Here is a 24,726-nt window from a genome sequence, read left to right as displayed (position 1 = left end):
TTAAGATAAAAAAGATTAAAATGCTATATATAAAAGCGAAAAATCTTTCAATATCAAAAGATATCAGTAATTTTTTTATTGTAAATTATTATAAACGAAAAGATTTTGAATCAAACTTGAAGAAAATGCAGATTCATAATATTAGAGAAATTATATATAAATTGACATTGAAGTTGATTTTTCTTTGTATATTTATATTTACATTATTTCTTATACACACATAATTATTTGTGCATCAAATTTATTTTATTGTATATATATACATATATATATATATATATATATATATATATATGTTATAAATGATAAAAGACATAGAATTTATAGTGGGATCAAAATAACTTTCAATTTCTTCGTATATTAATGATATCGATACAGTATTGCAATATAATCGCTTTTTTCGTGTAATTTTTCCAATGATATAACTTGATGGCTAGCTCTCGAATTTTTAATAAGACGTAATCCTTGATTTATTAGAGACGTATTTCAAGAGAGAACGAGGAGAAAAAAAGGAATTATTAACCGCGCGTAAAATGCGTGGCAATACATAGCGGGGGTGACGATGCATTATTGGATGCATAAGATATCCGGTATCTCGCAAATTCAAAGAGCGGCGGCCACGATTCAGTTCGATCTTTACTGAGTTGTGGGTGCCGCGCAAAAAGCCTCTGCCATGAAGAATTTCATTTCTACCAAATTGAGATCCGATCTCGCGGACCCCCGCCGTAGTAGATGTCCGCACTCGATGACCCTCGACTGGTATACTCTTCGTGTCCCAACGCAATTCTGCTAACCGTAATACGACCGGGCTGAAATATCGCCTGTTACTCGAGCGATCGCGTGCCGACATCTCCGTAGGCGAGGTTTATTAAAAACTGATGACTGATTTGTGTGCGGGGTTGTTATCTCTAGTATTACCGATGTTCGCCGTGTGTGTACGAAATATTTCGTGCACGTAATTGATAAAAAAATCCACCCTAAACCGATTTTCAAGACCGTAATATAAATTTAATTCGTGTTATTTTCAACTATTTTGAAACAAAATTTTTACTTTTTATTTTATTTAAAAAAGTTTTAATTTTTCTATCTCTTTCTGTTACTTATATTAATGCAATTTCAAATTTTTCGTTTTAATTCTCTTTTAGAATTGTCAAAATTTAAAAAAAAATACTCTACGAGCATAAGCAGAAATCGAGAATAAATTGTAGAAAAAAAATTTTATTTGAAATATATTGATATTTTCGATATATTTTATCCTATTAATAATCATATGTGTTTGTTTTTGTCATTTTAAATTAAGATTAAATCTGTGTTTATTGTTTAATTCGATTCTAAGAAGTATTATTTTTGATAAATAGGTAATATTGCGTTACTTGCAAACTTGTGTTAAGCTATAACACACACACACGCACACATATATAACAATGATCGATGAGAGTATGACGATGCAGTTTGCAACATATAGTATGTCGTTTATAGATTAATCCTGATGTCAACAGTGCGTTATATTGCAATTTTATATATTAAATCGCTACTAGTATATTATAAATTTATTTTATATAACTTTCGTATTCAAATATTCAAGCATAATTCTAAATAATACAATATATCGATAATAAATTAATTAAACTGGTGCATTCGAAAATTAATTATTTTAAATAATATACAGTACATATTATATTAATATTAATTGCATGTCGTGTAGCCTAATATTTATCGTTAAATTTTAGAATTTATCATGTAATAAATTTTACGTTCTTACGTAATTAAATCGCAAGTATGACAATGTTGAATGTAAATATTGTATTTAAAATGTAATTTACAATGTATGCATTCGAAAAATCTTCCTAAGATCTCTCTCTTTAATAGCTCAAATAATGTTATTATAAAGTTATATTTTGCATATATATAATCTTCTTACAAAGATTATTGTTCACTTAAAACAAAGTTATCATCTATCTAGTTTTATCATCTACCATTTGCATTTCATTGTCAATAAAGACTATCGGAAGTTCTTGATTATCATTAATAACAGCACATAATTTTGAGCGATTGAAGGCAACACATGTATCAAGGCTATAATTTACGACTAAAATAAGAATGAGAAACAATGAGTAATTTAAAAAATTTACTAATTATATACATTTTACACACATATACATACATGTATGTGCGCATAAGATACAATTTGTTATAATTTAAAATCTAGCAAGAAAGATCAGCTTTATTGAAACGATTGCTTGAACTATTGGAAACTTCAATTTTAATAGTTACAACAATTATCATTATATCAAATAAATTGAAATGTCATTAACTACAACTATTACAATGGCAATTACTGCTACAAACTCACTGTTACAAGAAACTAAGAATGTTCAGCCACACCGACCAACGTCATACATACACAAACGAAACTTTTCCAAACTATGTGCAACTGAAATATACGACATAGGAATCGTTAGTGCAGCTTGCGAAACTTTTTAATTAGTAATAATGGAGGAAAATAGAGAAAGAGACTGTTGCGGAAAATCCGCGTAACGCAATTAAACAGATGTGTCTGTGCTACTTCTTCCACAATTACTTCGAACCCGAAATAAAGATAGAATGTATATATAAAAAAAAATTGGAATGCGTAGCATGTAAATTATAAAAAACTCTATAGCCATTCAATCATGTCGAAGTCCCAATATTGGGGAAAAGTCGGAAAGACAATTAGAAAAGCATTAAGAATAATTTTTTGCAATATTTATGATAATTACCATGATAGATGTTAGGCAAAGTATATTAGGCACGATTTTTCGGAGCCAAACAAATGAATTAATGACCGTTCATGAAAGTGACGACGACACGTTCCCAATCACTTAGAATTAGGGTCAACGAACGAATCGATGACGTAAGTATCTCGATATTCCGCACACGACCTTAAACTTGAAGACGTAAGTTTGTTCGCGGACATGGAGAATTTTTCGCATAGCATGTAAATAGGCGTAGAAAAATTGATTTATATATACTCTATAAAGATATTATAGATAAATTGATTTATATATACTCTATAAAGTTTAACACATTATTTTCACAATTTCGATATAATAGATTTTTAAATAAATTACGTATCATATATATCACATTACATATTGTAACTTTTTAAATGGATTATATTAACTTTATCGAAAAATAATTTGTGGATAATTCGTTTTCATTGAAAGTCACATTAGGAGAGAATGTAATTAAATTATTAAATAATTAAATTATTATTAAAATAATTTAATTATATACATAAAATAGAGAATTATAAACAATTATAAATATATATAAAAGAAGTATATATATTTAATAATATAGTCGATAAATAAATTTTTAAAAGAACGAATAAAGTTTGACTGGTTGACAAGAATATTTGAGAATTTTCGAGATAAAAAGATAAAGCTTTCCAAGTGCTGGCACATTACAAGACTCTCAACCTTGAACCAAGTTGGAAACGAAAGTCGTTTCATTTCTCTATAGATAATAAGAATATCTTTAAGTGCTTCAAATACTTAAATTAGGCACAGTCATTAGTTACATAAAAGAGTTGATTTAAATAATTGAACGGTTTAATGCTCTTGAAACTTTTCACTATAAAAACACAATATTCAAAAACATATTTTTTTCTCTGCTTTTTTTACTACTAAAATTATATTTCAAGAGAGCTAATGTGAGTAAATATATGAACATGTAGCTTCTATTCTCAAATAAACTTGATTAAATACAAACTCATACGAACGAATAATTTAATCTTAACTAATCTCTAGAATTACAACTCGATTATAAATTTAAAACAAAATTATTATACCGTAAAATAATTGCACTTTAACAAAAAAAAACTTTTAATTTTCCAAGTGACAAGATCTTAACTATTAATAACATTAAACTATACTGTTTTCAGACAATTATTTTTACCGTGAAGAACAGACCTTTAATTGATCTTTGGATGATACGGTCAACTATCAATTATATGGTCAATGGCGATGGCTTGCTTTCACCCTCGATGTTCACGCACCCCCGAGCACGTCGACTTCGGATCGCGAGTGGGTGGTGGGTGTTATGAGGTTCGCGGCACAAGGGGGGGCGGGTAGATTCTGGTGGGGATGGAATAAAATCACTGAGTTTACGGGGAGGTAGTCCAGTCAGTCCAAGCTAGTCAGTCGACCGAGTGACGCAGGTGGTGACGGTCGATCGTTGTCGACTTCCATCTCTCTATCAACTTTATTTTCGAGCCAAAAAACGTTTGCAGAGATAGTTGAAGCAAGAGGGGATTAGTGATCATGCGTGCGTAGAAAAGCATTCTCACGTCGAGTACGATGCCACGAAAATTCTCTCCTCGAACGATCCTATGACGATGAGCAGGATTATGATTTCATCATAAACATTTGCTTCTCAATCAACACGCCTCTTTCGTTCGCAAGAAAAAAGGGGATCGATCAGTCTCGTTGATTATTTTCAACCCATTAGTGTCTCCGGCGAAGGACACGCTATTTTTATCGGAAAGAATTTTTTAATGTGATTAAGCGGGAAGAAAATGAAAAACGAGAAAAGCTCCTCTGGGAGGCCGCTACTTTCATCTAATATAGCGAGTAAGTAAAATATCGCAATATATGTGAAAAGATCCTACCTGAGTATCGTTACTCTTGATCACGTTCTCGCGTGGACTTATGGAGGGGAGGACGAATATCCACGTGTGCATGACGCGTAAATCGCGACAGTCGTATTTGTTTACGAATCTGTTGTATCAATAGTATTACACATTCATTCAAATAACTGTGATTGATTAACTTTGCAGTTAGATACGTTTTCTAAATTCAAAATGTTAACATTAATGTAACGTAAAATTAAGTTAAACTATAAGCATATTGTCACTTTTGCTCTTATCGTACATGAAAATTTTAATATCGCTGTTAAGACCCACTTTAATTGTGCATCAATGATTCTCTCTTTTCGCATGTAAATATTAGATTGCATCTTAAAAATTCGTTCTAATATATGCACTTCTCTTCTTTTATAGTCAATTTTCATATAGCATTCATCCAAATAAATTCTAAATAAAATTTTTTATATGACACATATCTTAATATAAGAATGTTCCTTTTCAAAATCTAAGGAAACAAACGCGTGTGTGAATAAAACGTCTCGAAATTAATATTTATATAAAGTTGTTTGATCGTTTATTCTTCTTTCGATTTCATTCAATAAACCTAATACTAAATATACTACTAGTTATTTCAGCTGGTGTGTATAACGGAAATCCGACATTAATAAAGACATTATCAGAGACATTGTTATCGCCAATTTACATTGCAACTGGTTCCATGTAGTATGTCAATCCCATGTATTCTAAATATGGATCTCACGTCATCCTTCTTATTGCTAACCATGCTTCCTGTCTGTAACACGCATTTTTCAACTCTCCTACATGTCATTTTTAATTCGTTATCTTATTTGATCTAAACACGTTCATTTCATTTGTCAGTATTTCGCGATCGATAAAAATTATGTTTTGTTTCTTCATTAAAAAGCATTTTCTTTGTTCAAAAAATTAAATTATCACTAGTCTATATACATTAAGAAAAACAAAACATTAATTTATATTATTAACTCGAAATAAGGACAAATGTATAAAATAGGTTTTTTATTCTTTGAGCTAGTTTACTTCCCAGGATTATTACATGAAGAAGCTCTTAACTTTGAACTTTACATTTGGCCTCCTTTTCATATATGATAAAGCACAATCATAAAAGAGCGCAAGAGATGAAATTGAAAGCTGCTAAATCACTTTGTAGCATAAAACAATAATTTCGTAAAGTGCTCTTATTTTCAACAATTGCTGCAAAATATAACATGAGAAAGCAAAATCTTTCTTTAGAAAAAAACTACACTATATGCACAAACTATAAATACACATGAATATGAATGCACACATGTATATATATATATATATATATATATATATATATATATATACATATATATATAACTACTATATATTAAAAAACTTTCTACTAAATAAAAAATGTTAATCGTTAAATCGATTTAAAATCTAGAAAAAGTTAAGCCAATTAAAATCATATTATATTGTTTATATATCTTGTATATTTAATATACTGTTATCATATTATAGCAAAATATACAATATTATACACATTGCTACCTTGATGCTACGTATTTTACAATCATTTGCTTATGTTGATAATGAACAATGCACAATTAACTGACTAAAATTCGCAATGCTTTTAGCTGATAACATTGTTATCGTCCTTAAAAAATACGCTCTACTATTCTTTCCTACGAATAGAATTTTTAATTGAAGTGAATTTCGCTCTTTTGCTAGCACTAAAAACTGCGTTGAATTGTACTAAACTGGACAAAAAAATTTCATTGTTATTTTTACTCGCGTACTTTTACTAATAAGACTTCCTACATTTTATTTTAGCTTTTAAAAACTGATAAATTCAATAAAAATTAAATTAAAATTTAGTAGTGATATGTGTAGATATAAATATATAAATTACTTCTACTTAAATTTATTTTTTTAATTTATTCTGTAAACTTATATATTATTATAGCTAAACCTATTTTATACATTAAATATATAGCCAATTTGTCATAATTTTAAAAGTTTTAATATCAGATAGAAGTTGATTCTTTTCATATGATATTAAAACTCATAATTTAATTTTTTATTATATTTATCAATAAGAAAATATTCACTTTATTTAATAAGAATATTTATTTTCTGCACAAGAAAGATTAAAATTAAAATAAATATTATATTATATTATACAAGTATAATTTATGAAAAATGCAAATTTACACATTAAAAATAATTCTTATTATATTCATAAGAATGCTAGAGCTGAAATGATGAAATGGTGCAGTGGATTGAATAGAGACGAATATTACTTTGTGGGAATTTTCTGTAGATGAAATTTGCGTAATATCTTTCACGTAATATATTGTTCACATCGCGAGAATGTGCGCAAAAAGAAAATCGGCGTTAAAAAGAATATCATATAAATATTCCAAATTTGACAATAAATATTTTATATCAACATTTTTATTAAGGAAAAATTATCAAACAAATAATTTAAAAAATATATACATATATGTGTTTGTAATGTGTGTAATGTACATCTATTAATGTAAAAACAACTCCAGTAATTTCATTAAAATTATGACAAGCAAGAATTTTTTTAAAACCTGGTTATATAAATTTAAGTAATTAGAACGAGATATATCTAACATCTTGTTTTTGTGCTATTTATTAAATAATCTTTATTTAGCTCTGTATATTTAGCAATCTCATTAGAAAGCTTACTGTAAATCTGATTAAGATGAAAATTCTCGAAAACTCAAAATGAATGAAAACAAGAAATTAGATAAAATTGTGAATGAAATTCACAAACACAAATTAACATACACATTTTCTATATATTCTAAAGAGAGGTAATATTATCATTATCATTATATATTTATTTACCAATGTTATTTTATTTTTATTTATCAATGTTAGCGAGCCAATTCATAAATTTTTGATTAGCAAATTAATGATCTTTCCTGATAAAAAACCCAAATATTTCCACTTGGAAGTTGAAATATAATAAATAGTAATCAAAGAAAATAAGTCGAAAATCATTTTAAAATAATTATATTCAATAATGTTTGCATATATTCATATAGTGTATATTATAATGTTATAGCGTATATTACAATGTTTGTATATATTTATAAAATTTATATAGTGATAAAAGATCATAAAATTAATATAATGTAAATGAAAGAGAGAGAGAAAGATGTGTGTATTAGAAGAATTTTCTTATTTCAATGAACAAATTATATCTCAAACCTAACACACTCTTTTTTCCTCTTTTGCTTTTTCATATCAATTAGCTGTTATTCCTAATTACTTCAATACACATATTTTCCAATATACACATTTTGACTTTAAATTAATGATTGACTTGGAGTTCAAGTGATCTTAATATTCTGATTTTTTTTCTTCCATAAACAGAATTTCAAATAATGCTGTCAGTAGTAAAATAAAACGATTGTATTTTATTACGTTGAAACATAAAAATGCATACAATCGTTTTACTTTACTAACAGACTCATTTCTGTTTGACATTTACCATAACAACAAGCTACATGATGCAATTCATTAATAATTGAAAAACAGCGATTGGCATCACGGAAGCTATTAGTCAACTTTGATGTCATCTTTGTTGTTTCTTTTTTAGCATCGCAACGCTTCTGTCTCACTAATATCTGTTAAATAAAATTATTTTTACAAAAAATGAAATTATTTATTAAAATAAAGTAGTCATTTTTTTAATGATTTCTCGAATTTGTGGTAAGAGATATAATGGTTTTTCTAAACTCTAAGTGAAATATACATACATATTTACTTTTATTATATCCTCCTTTGGAACTTTCCGTATATATAACAAATTCAATCATCTTTGATAGATATTTTACCGCCATAATTATTTCGCTTATTATTAAACACATAATTAGATTCGTAGGAATACGTTCTTCCTATATGCATGCTCAGAGGTATAATAGACTCGATGCATATTGCAGGCTCGATTACGCAACGTTATTATGCGGTGGCGATGAATGACGAATCAGAGAAGTGGTGTAATCCCTCTCAGTTTCGGATTGTGCGATTCGATCTTCATCGCGATCTAACATAGGTGTGTCCAATTACCACTTAATCAGTCAATCATGTCTCGTCAACATCTCGTCTTTATCAACACAATATTATTCGCGTAGGCGTCGCATCCCTCCACTTTGCTGACGCCACTTTGGCCCTTCGTGTTCGTTATTTCGTTATTATCCGAGGCAAGCAGGATTATATATATTAGGGGCGCCCGCATAATTCCCCGTTTATATAGGAAGTCTCGACAAGTTTGTAGCACAGAATTTCGCAACGCACAATCGGAGGTTTAAAATGATTATATCACGAGTTTCTCTTCGAAACAAAATAATTTGGTAATCTACTTGTAAAACTTGTCCAATGTATCAAAGGCGAAAACATTGAAAATAATAAGTTGGAAAATTTTTCTAATTATTTATAGTTCTTTTTATTTTATATATTTCATTGAAAAAAGATTAGAAAACTTTCCAAATAATCCGATGTATTATAATCTAGAATTCTAAGAAAATCATTATTATCGCTAATTGTGTAGCTTAAAAGATAAAACGTATTTATTTTTATTTTACAATTAAAAAAATTTTTTTTATTAAATATATTTGTAACTAAACATCAAATTAACGATATATTATGTTTTGCATAATTTAAAATTTATTTTATAAGAAACCCTTTTAAATTTTAATTTTAATTGAATTTTTAATATAAAAATTCTGCTTCGATTTAGGAAGGATTCGTCTTAAAATTTCAAAAACAATATTGCGTAGATAATATTTTGTTTTTTAAAACATATTATAAACACTTTTATCAATGTTTAATGATAATGAAAGTATAATATTTTATAAATAAGTATAATATTTCAATTTATGTTCAACAAATGGCGATATCGTGAGAAAAGTGAACTTCCGCATCTTCAAAAGAACGTGCTTATGCTCTTCAATCAAATAAGATGCTTGGGAAAATCGATAAGAGCGATTTTGTCAAGGACATTTATATTTTCATATCATCTCTCTTGGCGCGTGTTTTATCTTGAGACAATCCTTGTACAAAATTGCACGTGTAACTTTATAATGAGTGTTGTAATAAGAATCTACCATGCATAGAACTGTAACCGATTAAATCTTATTAGAGTTTATTACAGTTCGTGAGAGGAATTGCCAGCACACATTACTGCGAGACGCAGAAGATGATACGTACATTATTCAACTCATATCGATCCACTATTACATGTATTGCGTGTTTTTGTTAATTAATTCTTCTCATGAGAGATACATCGCAGCAATAATTTAAAAACTTATAGCAATAATTCAAAAAATTCTGCTATTGGTATGATCAATTTATTTTCAACCGCACGTAAGTCAATTTATCAGCAGATACAAGGCAGAACGAAATAAAAACAGTGCGATTAAGGTTCGGAAAAACGATAATTAAATATCGTAATCGTAAGTCTTAAGCGCTTTTTATGATTGCGTAATAAAGGATGGGCATAACACGAAAGAGGCCGTATACACAAGTCGACTGGTTGTCGCGGTTACGTAGAGTCGTCCTAAATCGATAGAGCCAGAAGCAAGAGCACAGCCGGCTGGGACACACGTATTGCCATGCATCGTACATGTAAACTTGGACTTTCCACGTATACATTTTTCTTCACTTGTCCGTATCTGAATGTACGTGGCTCTCTTTTCTTATTCATTATTCTCCACATATTCCACATTCATACTTCAATTCGTCCTTTCTTCTATTATTTTGCTAGAATAAGTCTACTAGGTTCATTCATCGATTTCGTATTTCAATTAAAATCAAAATTGCATATGTGTATATATCGTTGAAAAATAAAATTAAAACTATTATATCTCGACTAAAATCATAATTGAATGTATCATCTAAAAAATAAAATTAAAATTATTATATCTCTATTGCGATTAATCACAATTGCACACATCCAATTGTCTTTTTATAAATTAAAGTTGTAAGATATTTTAAAATGATAAATGTTTTAAGATATTAAATTAATCGAATAAATTCAAAGGAAGAACAGTTACATTTATATGAAGAGTTTAAAAATCATTATTTTCAATCAAAAAATTTACAAAGTTAGTTTTTTGAAACAATATTGCGTAATTGTAGGATATATTATTGTAGCTCTTTGTGTTTGGGAATGTGATTGGGAATTGAGCAATACGAATTATTCGAGGTTGCAAATGCATACTTACAGAAGCCGCGTTTATGTCAAAGCTGGGGGGCACGTAATGCAACCGCATGAGACAAACCACGGGCAAATATATATATATATATATATCACGGTCGAAATATATATATATATATATATATATATATATATGCACATGCATCCGCTCTGAAAATGGGCGTACAGCTATCTCTTTAAACTCGACCCTTTCTCTAATTTAACACATGATAGTATGCGCGCAATCGAATTCTATAGCGCTTCGCATCGCCATGACGTAAACTTCTCATTTAAATATATGTTGCCAATTTCGATTATCTCTTTGTAACCATTTCCATCATCAGGTATCATTGTATACTGACGCGATGACTATATAACAAACTCTATAACTCCACACATAATCATTCTGATACTTAACACAAGTGCAACTGTTGATAAAATTTTCCTATGCATGTTTTCTAGTATAATAATATCTTAATATTTAATATAAATTTATGTTTGATAGCAATGTAAAGTTATGGATATATTCAATTTCGATATTTCTAGATGACTAAATTTACATCTATTTAAATATATATGAAAGAGACTCGTAATACATATATACACATACAATATAATATATATATATATATATATATATATATACATATATACATATAAAAATCTTTCTTTCCCCTCTTGATAATAAAACTGATCTTAGCATCAAAATTTGCAAATTTTAAATGTATATTTAAAATAGAATATTTAAAAAATATATAATGCATTATTATTTATATTTTTTGTTTACTTTCAATTTTATCTTAAAAAATAAAAATTATTTTTATTTCTGTGCTATTACTGTAATTTTCGTTTTACGTCTAATCTTGCTTATGAAATCAAAATTGTAAAATATTCAGTTCTGACATTTAATTCTTAAATAATCATTTCTCAATTTTCTCTTCATGATATATAGTTAAACACATTATATTAATAATTTGCGCGAAGACTGAAGCAAAGGACTGAATAAATAAATACGCGCTTGCAAGATAATTGCAGATAACGGCGTAAATTCACCAAAAGCGAAATGTGGAAATAGAGTTCCACTGTATCACACCAAATGCTGCATCAGCTGTTTACGAAGCGATAGTTTGCCGTCGGTACATCAAAGTAAAGTCGAGAGTAGACGAGTGAAGAGGCAAACGGATTTGGTCCTTTGATACGTATAACGCCCAAAGGGATTTACATAAGCAATGACAAAATTGGGAGTCTCTCTATTTGTACTTACTATTTTGATGAAAATCTTAAATGTTCTGTCTTATATATTCTGTAGAAATTTTAAATATTTTAAAATTATAACATATATTGCAAGATAGCAAAGGAAACTTTACTCCATTTGTGAATCTTCAGATCTTGTTCTTGAAATACTCTTCAAATGGTATAGCATCATAGAAATTTCTCGTAAAATTCTAACGTGAAGATTGTTAACTATGTTGCTTTCATTTCGATTATTCCATAAAAGAGCATAACTGTTATTAAAAAATAAGCTTTTTTAAGCAAGATATTGTATAAATATTTATTATTTATTAGATATCGTTCTAATTTGCTGAAAATGTCATAGCTATTTATTTTTACGGACTCATTATATGTCATAGCTATTTATTTATACGGACTCATTATATTATATAATAGAAAAATAAGAATTAAAATATCACAAAATGGTTTACAGGAAAACCAATACAATATTCTTTAAAAAGACAGTTAGATTAGAACAATTAATATTATTTTTTTGTTGAAGTTAGAAGAATAAATATTATACTCAAAAAGAAATTAAAACTACAATCTATGTGAGGTCTATTATTCAAACGTTAATTAATCCAAAATCTTTTTTTACCGTATTTGAGAATCGAAGAATATATATATATACACACACGCACGTGCGCGCGCGCGTGTGTGTGTGTGATTCGAAAGTAGGACAGCCATTGTGATTCTGTGGTTTAAAGATAAATATGTGAATTATGTTTATTGTCCACTTATGTGGATATTTCGCTCTCTCTATTTCCATAAACAAGAATAATGCAGCATTCCAGTTTAACGCTGCACAGTAATCTAATATACCAACAATAAGTAAAGCTATTAGATGCAAAAGCGCCAGAGAGAATTATGACTGGCTCTAAATGTCCATTGATTTTTCATAATTTATAATTTCTCTCAACATTTTGCTAGTTTATATTTGCAAAATCTTCTGCAAAGAATTAAATGTTACCTAATAAATTTATTTGTTAAATTTTATCAATTTTCATTATAATTTATATAATAATGTATATATTCCAAATACGTTAGTCTTTATTATAATTGTAATATCAACTAACAATTATTTATGCTACTATATATAATGTCATATAAAAAAAATTGAATTAAATATCTATTGAAATCGTCTCGACAAAAATATTGTGGAATGTACCTGAATAAACTTCTTTATTTATGCATTTAATATTATTTTCATTATTTCATTAAACGTTTTGATATTCTTGATTAATAACTTTTGATAATGCATTTTTTATACACACCATTGGCACCGATAAATATTAATTCCAAGATAATAATCACTATGGAGCGAGTATATCGTAATCTCGTGTTACGAACGCGATACGAGATAGGATTGTGCATCTAGTGGCAGGAACACGCTGGAATTACCGGAACACAATTGCATCGTGCTATGCTTCTCAATACATTCGAGAAGATCATGTAACACGTAGGGATAGCAATCCTCAGGTGCTCCGACAGGTTACGTAATATGCGTATAGCGCGACCTATTCGACTTAACTTTACTACAATATGCACTTGGCATAAATACTTTAATTAGATTATGATAATCGAAATAGAACTCGTAGAATCGATCTGCTAGTGCGAACGAAAGAATGGAACGATTAAAGTCGAAATGTTTTTCATTCCTATCTAATTTTTAATATGCGTGTAATTTATTTAAAGATAAGAGAGAAATAACTGCGATATTATTAATTTCTACAAAACAGGAAATGCAGCCTTGCACTTTCCATTGAAAATTTCCTTTCCATTGCAAAGGTTGCAGAATGTGACAGTGTCCGTCTAACTGCCGCATTATATATAAACAAGCAAGGCAGGAAAACAGTTAACTTCTCTCTATAACTTTCATGACACTGATATATCAAATGCAATAACGTTATCTTGTCGATGCATCTATTTTCTTCCAAAACACCTGCGGCATCACTTACTATAAATCAACTTCTTATCCTCCTCAAAAGGTCAATAGCTATGTATCTTTAACTTTGAATAATATCCGATATAAATGTGCATATGAAATTTCTGAATTATTGTATTGTAGTTATGATCTTGTTTACTTGAGTTTATCAATCCTTACGAAAGACAGTTACTCTTTAAAATTTGTATTATATTGTCTTAACAAATACAATGAACAGTTTTAAAAAATTAGGAATTATATATACATAACTTAAATATAATTACAAAGCATTTAAGCACGTAGCATTTAAACATTAAGCACGTTTTGTTTTCCAAAAATAATTTATTATACAATCAATATTTTTAAATTAATTTTTCATGAGTTTTAAATTCTATAATCTCTCGATAATCAATATCAAAACTTTAATGCACGCCTATTTTGTTCTTTTTCAGAAACAAACGAAGCATCCCTTCCAGAGATTATCGACGATAGATCCTAAACGTGCTCGGCACGAAGAATTCAGAGAGCTAATCTTGAAAAGCGATAACTTTATTGGGCAAAAAAAAAATCAAAAAAAGAACCATTCGACAATGAGTTTAGTAATAAAAAGAATTGCTCGATTTACAAATCCGAGGAGAAACGTTAATTAAAATTCGTCTCAAGTCCGCGCGCAAAAGTGTTAAGTGTTCGCGATAAATCGATAAGTATCCGCGGATAAACGTTCGACAAAGTAATTAAATCATTAGAATCAAAGATTAAGTGAAGAAGCGAGAAAAAATGAAGATTGGGCAATCACAGCCAACCAATCCTATTCACGGGCGCTTAATGAGCGCCGCGTGAACGTACAGAAGAAAAAACAGTTTTATTGAAATGAAAGAAGCTCGGAGATAATATGACCATGGAAGGTGAGTGAGAAAATAACTCATGCATTAATTGAAGTATTAATTCATAATATTCATTTTCATTGTCAGCATATCTAACAGCATGATTTGTCAAAACAGCGTGCGATAGTTCAATATTTTCTTAATAATGTATCTATCTCATCTTTAATTCATTACAAACGTATAATAATAGATTAAAAACTGCTTCAATTTTCAAAATCTTTGTTATTCATTCTTATTTTTGTTATTCATCTATGAGAAATCATATTCGGATATATAACATTAAGTGATAATTTATTATAAATTTGTTGCTATAATTTTAAATTTTTTGCTTGCGAAATTTAAAAAATAATTGAAAATACATTATATATAATATTATATATACAATATTAAATTACATTGATATATATACAATGTTAAATTACATTAATGCAATTAATTATTCTCTTTCGAGTTTAATATTGAAATGTTTCCGAATCATTTTCGAATATTAAAATGTTTCGATTATGTTTCCGCTTATTTACTGTCGACATATGCCAAAGATAAACTCGAGATATCTTTAATATAAATTTTCTAATAATTGATATTATAAAACGGAAAGTAAAACACATACACGCAACCAAAATATCACAATTATATATCCTAATTTCTCATGATGGAATCAGATTAATTAAATTATTTTATGAAGATAACAGAATTTCTTTACAATTTCTATAATCACTATAATCACTATAATCACTATAATCAAAATTATTGTTAAAATATGTAAATGCAAAATTAATTTAACTCCTCACATATGGTTCAATATAAATAAGTATTTATCATGAAAGATGTTCGAATGCGATGCTAATTCGTCGCATGTTATAAATTTCATACTTAAATATCGTTATTAAAAATGTTAAAATGTTAAAAATAATCACCTTTGGGATCAATCTTCAAAGTTTTTATAATTAAAGAATGTTCCTGAGAACGAAGGTTTAGACTTATCATCCAGTTACTCCTGTCTAATCTTTAATACCGCCTACGCATTTCTTTTCGCGAAGACAACGTGATGTTCGTCGAAACGTGCTTCAACTCCTTGACGCGGCATCAGCAACTCTCCCGATCCAAAACAGAAGCCAACAAGATCGTGCAACATTTGTTAGACATTAAACACATAGATGCAGAACAGAGCTAGTAGAATATATGAGAGATCACGACATAAGCCATTTTAAGTGACAAGATGAACGACGCACGATAACTCTAAATTTGACAAAACCGAGGAAGTGTTAGAGAATTCGAAGTTTATAATTGAGAAAGTTATAAACTTTACATAAGGCTCACATTTTATGCTACATTCATGCATAAAATGCAACTATAAAATTTTCTCCCTAAACCATCAGAGTAAAATAAACTTGACGTGTTTTAAGATTAACTTGGACGATCTAAGACGACATCTTCCTTTACTGCGAACTCATTTTATACTTAAGCTCGTCCTGAATATGTCATAGCATGCTATAAGCCGTGAATATGAATAATGGCAATTTTATTTATCGAGAGCAATAATAATCTCTTTGCTGTGAGATAAATAATATATTTATGGCTGATGAAGCGATACATAATTTGTTTAAATTTATATGAATATTAATATTATTTGTGCAGAAATAATAATTATGCTTAATTGCCTTATGCAAATAGTAACTGACATACATTGTATATATTTACAAATAAATTTGAAGTATCCGCACATATTTTGGAATATTTGTAATAGAATAAAAAAATTAAATAATCCTTTTATTATACATCTAATTAATTCAGATATTGTTTAACTATTAATCAGTATACATACAATTATATTCTGTTAAATATTTGACATATTTTTAATATTAATCATAATTTGTTAAAATTAAAAAAAAACTTATATGTGCAAATTTTATTTAATACACTATATAACTATACACTATAAAATAGACGTAAAATGTATATGAGACTTTTTCAAATAATTATCATTAAAAATCTTATCAACATCGCATAATAACTTTTTAACAAACAAGGCAAGCTACAATAAATATAAATGAATAAAATTCATCAAAACAAATAATTTAATCGCTACGAAGCAAAGAGGAATATATTCGATATACTAAAGCAAAGTGGTTGGCATGCTCCATTATGAAAATATTTATGTAATAAAGGCACTTAAAAAGAACACATTTTATAAAATCGTAACATGGTAGTAAGCTGTAAATTGTAAATGTTAAATTATTTCCTATAGAATTTAAATTACACATTTTAAAGTCAAAATAAAAAGTAGCAAAAAACAAATGTATATTGAAAACTCGTTATTAAAACATTATTAAAACATTATTCTAAAAACATATCAAAGTGGAGTAAAATATTATTTAAAATTATTTTTTAGATGTGTTAAAATTTTTTCAAAGATGTACATATATATATGTATATATATATATATATATATATATATATATATATATATATATATAAATTCTTTTTCTTATCTTAATCTATCAGTAATCTATCATTAATTTTATTATTTTAATATTTTTTACAGGCAACTAAAATGATATGTAAAACGAAAGATTCGCGAAAAGAACATTTAAAAAATTTTTCTTGTATTCAGAAAGCCAAAAAATAGCAGTATTTTTGCAAAGTACTAGTTCTTTTGCTCCACATTACTGTATAAAAATATACATGTTATATTTTTTCATTTCATATTTATATTTTCCTGTTGCTGTTTTGACGCAATATTTATTATTCTTCCTTCTCAGCATTATTTTGATACCATCTAAATAGTTGTTTTTGTATTTGTTATCTAAAATGCAGGTCGTTGGAGCGTGCATTTTATGTCTCTCTCTCTGAGCAAATATTAATTTTAATTATACGCTCAAATTATCGTATTTACGTCATAGATATTATTATTGGTATTGATATGAATGCGATATGTAATGTGATATTACGAACTGTAAAGTGCTACAATCTTATATTTCTTATATCTCTCTATATATTAGGATTTTTCAGTTAATTTATAGTTAAAAAGAGAAGCAAAAAAATAATATTATATATTCTGGCTAACATTACTAATAAATGCGAAACGAAAAAAATTTGATCATAAATTTTCCATGTAATGGAACAATGAATGGACAATGTTAACAAACATAAAAATATCATGAAAACTCATAAATCGCATTATACATATGTCAGTATATGAATTTTTGCTGAATTGCTCCAAAAAATAAACCATGTTTCGTGGTCGTAAATCTCCTCGATGGCATCGCCCATGACCCTGAGAAGAGTGGGAAATCTCTTTGCCGTTCACACACAATCTTTTTTCTGCAAAAAAGCTGCAAAAATGCTTCTCGTGACATCCGAGAATCATCTTCGACGATCCGGAAAAACTGTGAAGTCGCAACCGTCTGTTGAAGCCAGAAAAATTTTATTTGTGAAAATTCTTATGATTCGATTTACTTCAGAAAATAAGTTTTAAAATTATTTTAGTACGCAGTATCTCATATTTTAATTAACATATACAGTGTAATACAATTTTTCATTTTTAAATCCATCTCTATTATATTCTTTAAAAAAATTATATATATATATATATATATATATTTTATTTTATTTTATTTTTCTCTCTTAGATTATAAAGCAATATATAATTACAAATCTGATCATTATAAGTTTCAATTTTCAAGAGAATATTTTGCTCATTCAAAAATCCTTGTTCATAATTTGCTGTAGTTGGAATTATTCGACGAAATTCTGAGGAATGTTTCAATTACATCACTATGAAGCAGCATGATGAGTATAAAAAAAGAGTAAATCAGATAAATTAAATCCCAAAATTCCTCTCAAGAGATTCATGAAAAAGAGAGAGGGATAGAAGAGGAAAGAATATAGGATAGGGCAGAGAAATAGGCGTATCACGACTCTTAATCAGGTTTGCATTGATTAATGGTTTGCACTGTTTAATTCTGTCGATTTCAAACAAAGCTATACTTTTCGCTGTCGATTTCAAATGAAGCGTTTCTCTCTTTTTCTTTTTTTTGTTATCCTCTCTTTTTTCCTTAACAGACTCTTTCTCTTTCTTTCTCACTTTAAATCCAACGACAAATACAGATAATGTCGTCGAAGATGATTAGATACTGCCATCTTCCTTGCACTAAAACGATTTCACTCGAACGTACAACGAGTTGAAATGAACGGTCCTTTCATGAACATTGAATGTACTAATTCAATGCATTATTGATGTACAGATGTTATAGTGATGTATAACGATTCAGTTAATTATTTCCTTCGCATTAGCGAAATATTTACGAATGAATAAATCAACTTTCATTAATTTAATTTTTTGTTCCGTTTTATTTTTGTCGCTAATTTCAGGAAATATTTCTCCAGGTTACATAAAATAATACTAAAACAGCATATATGTTCAATAAATGTAGAATATATGTTTTCATAAGATAAAGTAAAATATTTGTTGTATGCTTTCATATACATATTAAAATTTTTTTTCGTAAGTTGAATATAATATTTATATTTTTGAAAAATATTAATATAACATTTACATTTCTAAAAAATGTTGTAAAAATGCGATATCCGTGTCGATCCTCTTACTGAAAAAAGCTAAGTTACATTTTTTTTCGCCGAGTTTGTAACATCTTTCTGAAAGTAACTGGTTTGCAGAGGGAGAGTTCGAAACTCTGTTGATAAAACATTCACAATGTAATACTTCGTCTGACAATATCTAGAAAGAGAGGGAGAGAGAGAGAGGAGAGAGAACATACAGTTTAATAGTTTTATCTCCAAGTTTGACTTATAAAAGTTTGGCGACCCTTATAGAAGAATACAGAAACGTTTAATCTCACCGCAAATATGCGGTAGTCAAGACTGAGGAGCAGTCTAGTTTGCTCTTTTTCTTCCATGAAGAAGGAATTTCATTATAAGCTCTCAAAATCAGAAGATTTAAACGTACGATTTTCTTATCAAAGAGTAACTTTAACAATATTTGTTGTGCATTATTAAGATTCTCTTTATTAAATAAGATTATAAGCAATTTCTATTTATTTTCTTACTGCTTTTTTAAATTGATAATGCTAATAATTAATAAATTAATTTAACGTAATATATTACTTTAAACGTGATGTATATGCTGTAAAAATAATGATTTAATTGAATCTTAAAAAGATTTATAAACTGTTAATGACTTATAAAACTTATTAATTATTAATATATTATATATATGTGTTTTAGAAAAAAGAAAATATTTACTTTTCAATTTTCGAACATCCCCAATACATATTACGGAAGTAATAATAAATTTTTAAGCAAACAAATTTTTAATGAAATCAGTAAGCTTCATCTAAAACCATATTCTTTGTAGTAAGTCACCGTGATCATAGATATTAAAGACTATAATTTTTTGAGATCTGAAATAAATTCCTGGATTTTCGTTTGTCGTTTTAAACTTTTCACGAATGGCATAATAAAAACGCACTTTTTAGAGAGTGTATTCCAACAAAATGTAAATTTATCGTCCATAAATATTTTTCTGATCGGATAACAATATTTATCTCTCCATTGTTTAACAAGTAATAAAAAATTATTTTTCTTCTAAAATATATAGTGTGTATCATAATTTAGCATTTCTCTTCTATTTTCTTTACTTTTTAACTTACGTTATTTGTGAAACATCATACGAATTTTATTCATATTAAATGTATTAAGAATTAATAAATAATGATTGGTAAAATAAACATACGACGAACATAAATAATGATGATAAAGTAAACATACGTGCCTGCATAATAAATTTTAATACGCACGCAATCAAAAGAACTGTATAAAACTGTATAAAACTGCCACGTGCTTTGATTGTTTGCATTTACATTTCTAGTTAAAAGGCGGCAATTTGCCATCCGAGCGAATCTCGTTCGTTCTCCCGCTTTTTCTGCGACGTAGTCTCAAGGTCTCATTACACTTAGGAAGATCTGCGAGGGCGACGCAATTGCAGCATCGCGCAAAAAGCACTCCCGCGAATCGTCTGTATCGTAAATGGCAAACACACTCCTTTTCATTCAACCTTCGTTCACGTTTCTTCCACTATTGTAGCTTGCGTCATTATTTCTTGACGATGTCATTCTTTCGTACTGCGCTTTTAAGATTTTCCTTTCTGCAAATTTGATGCAACTTCTGCATACTTTAAAAAATATAGCGATATAACATATATGCAATATCATTTATTCAGATTATTGATATTCGTACAATAAAGAAGAGCCTTCCAGACGAATTTCATTAATCAAGATAATTCGTACATAAATAAGATTAAACATAAATAAGATTTTCTTATTTTGAAGAGAAGTGTATAAAATTATTTCCTTCGATAAATCTGAAAATAAACTATTCGCGAATGCGTTCGATAATTACTACTCGCGATGGAAAAATTTATCGAAACATGCGTTATAATATGTTTATCCATTACGATATTTATAATTCAAGTCAAGAGAAGTAACAATACCTGTAAGAGCGGCTAAACGGATTGATATTTTCGCGGTTAATTAACTTCTCGTAGGCAACGCTGATCGACGCAAATTGTTTTCCGCGTGTAGGTAGATAGTACGTAGGTGCATAAATGTACGCGACACAAATAGCACGTCAATTTGTCGATCCTTTCACAGCTTGGCTATCGCTTTGCCTTTATTTCATCACCATATCAATGCATCACGTATCGCTTGCTTTCATCCATCTTTGAATTGCTCTTTCTCTGTCCGGTTCTTATCGATTCTTTCGATTTCGTGTCAAATATCGAATGAAATGAAAAAGCGTGAATCTAAATAAATTAAATACCATCTTGTCCTATCTTGATCATTTATTTCTTTCTTATCTTCGTGATATATTATCATTTTTCACAAGATATTCACTTTGTTATAAAAGATTCATTTAATCTTTCACCTCGTTACGCACTTTTCCTAATTGTTTATAATCAGTTTTATTTAATAACATACGTGTTTCATGTTAAGCAAATTTTTAACTACACAATTTAATAAAATTATTTTAATCATCTAATTACTTGGAAATAAAAATTAATTGTCAAAATAATCATTTGGATTATATGCATCATTCATGTATCGCTACAAGATTAATTATAGATTTAATTGCGGTAAAAATTAAAATTGATTTTTAATCTTTGAATTTCAAATGGAGAAAGAAAGAGAATTTTCAATTCTTGTCAAAATTCGACTTACAGTAGCGACGATGACGCTTCGTTTACTCTCTGTTCTGTCGATCAATATCGGGTGTTACCGGGATGGTTTTGCCGGCGCGTCGACGAGTTAGCGAGAATTGATTATAACCAGAAAGGAAGATGGCATGTGACCGAAATAATACGGATACAGGTCATCGGTCCCCGATCTCTCGAGAAGATTTAACAATTGACTTGTTCATGTGCTTACGAATCGTCTGTCGCATAATTGAACACGAGACGCGCACGGTTTTGCATTGTTATTGTCTCCTCTTACATTTGCATTCTGATCCAGATTTCCTCGGGCTTCCTCCATCCGGCATACTCGCTTTATGAAAATTTCCGAGCGCTTTTCAGGAACATCCGCGCAAGATATATTTTTTCTGTCATGATAAAAAATCACGCGTGCAAATCTTACTTGATCTTATATTTTACGAAGATAAATCATTTTTGTTTGATTTAATCATTTTTATTAAAGCTTCCAGTTTGCATTATTATAAAAATTCTTTAGTTATTAACATTACTATTATTAAAAGATCGGCAAAAAAGATTTGAAGAGATGTCAGAGTAAAATATCATTTTTAAAATAAAATTACAGACTAAGAAAATTAAATAATGATATGATATAAATAAATCCTTTAAATAAAGAAGTATAAGAAGTATGCTATCTGTTTATGACCATTTTCTTAATACATCTTAGCCATCCAATTAATTACTGAAGGAGAAAAATTGGAAAAGATAACAGTTAGTAAAGACAATGAAGAAAATATTAAATATTATTATAAGAAAGGAAGAAAAGATTCATTCGCTGTATAACTTGAATAAAAGAGGATAGTCAGAAGCAAAAGCATCCGCGTGCTTGAGCTTAACGTTTAGATAACCATAGTAATAGCATTAAAAATTTTATATCATCGAACCTTTTATCTCTTTCTAACAGGATTCATCCCTACTTAAGAGAATTTTTTCTACAACAACGCTGCAATGCATTATAATGTACCAAGAAATGGTGTCACTATTTTGCATAAATTCACGTTTATTTTTTTAAATTTAAATTTACATCTTTCATATAATTCTTATATATTTTATATTAATGCTCTCTTACAAAATGTTGATGAATTCTTGATAATGGAAGACAAATATTATATACTTTCGATAAAGCCATATATTTTCGATAAAGTAAACAAACAATAGAATATATCATAAAAATTTATAAATTCTACAAAATTATTGTTTTTTATAATATTAAATATATCATTTTTTATGAAATTAAATAATATATGATAATATTTAAAAAATTTAATTTTGGAGAGAAATTAATTATTATTAATGGCTTCCAAAAGCAATACTCTTAATTTTTCTAACGCGCGTAATATGTTAATATGAAATGAGAACCGTCAAGTTTTTATCTTTATTATTGCCTAATTATTAGTCAATATATATATTAACGAAATTTTTCAACACATGAGCAATTATAGGAAGTAATGCATTTAATTCAATAAAATATATAGATAAATTTGATAATAAGTCAATACAAAATAAAAATAAAAAAAAATAATAATAATAATATTAATAGCAATAACAATATATGTATATATATAAATATATATATATATATATATATATATATATTTAAAAAATTTAAATCAAATAAAATTTTATAAAAAAAGAAGTAAAATTTTATAATTTATAAAACTTGCAAAAATTTATACTCTTAAATGATAATTTAAATTCTTACTCTATTTTTCTACTCTTTATTTACGATATTAGGATAAAAAATAATAATAATTGTTATTATTATAATTTTATATAAATTATTAATAACAAAATATGATGCAATATTATTTTTTATCGTATAACATTACAAGAGAAATCATGAAAATATTATCTCTCGTTTCAAAAATTCTCTTCTATTTATCATGTCACATAATTGAATTTAATATTATTTAGTCTGTAATAATCTATCATAAAATCATTATAATTTTTTATTCAACGTTACGACAAACTTCACTAGCAAGTACATTCCTCTCATGTTGCATCGATGAAACGAAATTACGTGAGTCCTATCGGCTAGTAATTAATTATCGCTCGAGCACATAGTAATGAAATTTCACGACTCCCGATGGACGAGAGCGTCAGGTCAGTAGAAATAAAATTGTTGTAAAGTGATGCGGTTATGTCAAGACTTGCTGGGTAGTGCTGGAAAGATACCATTAGTCTGACATGGAAAATATATTATTACGAAGAATACAATAATTACATATTCTAAGAAATATTTATAATTCATAGTTTTCAACTGAGCCAGTAAAAAGTTTTTTTCGTCATTTTTACGTAAAACGTTGATTTATATAATGTTTTTAAAGACTAAAAAAGAAAGTCTAAATTTTATATATAAATACACATACAAATAGCTATGAATGACAAAAAATATTCTATATTTAATCTTCAGTTAAGATAAAATTTCAATTGTTCTATTAGACTTATCGATACTATAATTAATAAATATTTCGATGAATTCATATTCAATTCATCTAGCGAAGAAAATAAAAG

At 27.9% G+C, this 24,726-nt stretch overlaps 1 protein-coding gene across 1 annotated transcript in view; it reads left to right on the top strand.

The window, feature by feature from the left end:
* The first annotated feature begins 4,143 nt into the window (after positions 1 to 4,143).
* LOC105257380 (calcium/calmodulin-dependent protein kinase kinase 2) overlaps positions 4,144 to 24,726 on the top strand; it is a 65,138-nt gene continuing 44,555 nt past the window's right edge. Inside the window, exons 1-2 of the mRNA XM_011267963.3 lie at positions 4,144 to 4,613; positions 14,517 to 14,969. Of these exons, the coding sequence (XP_011266265.1) occupies positions 14,957 to 14,969 (13 nt within the window). The 5' untranslated portion in view covers positions 4,144 to 4,613; positions 14,517 to 14,956. The remainder of the gene's footprint in view (positions 4,614 to 14,516; positions 14,970 to 24,726) is intronic.

Source organism: Camponotus floridanus, unplaced genomic scaffold, assembly GCF_003227725.1.
Source record: "Camponotus floridanus strain SB8 unplaced genomic scaffold, Cflo_v7.5 scaffold54, whole genome shotgun sequence".
Classification (NCBI taxonomy): Eukaryota; Metazoa; Arthropoda; class Insecta; order Hymenoptera; family Formicidae; genus Camponotus; species Camponotus floridanus.
The sequence above is the reverse complement of the archived record's forward strand: the minus strand, read 5'-3'. Positions and strand labels throughout refer to the sequence as shown.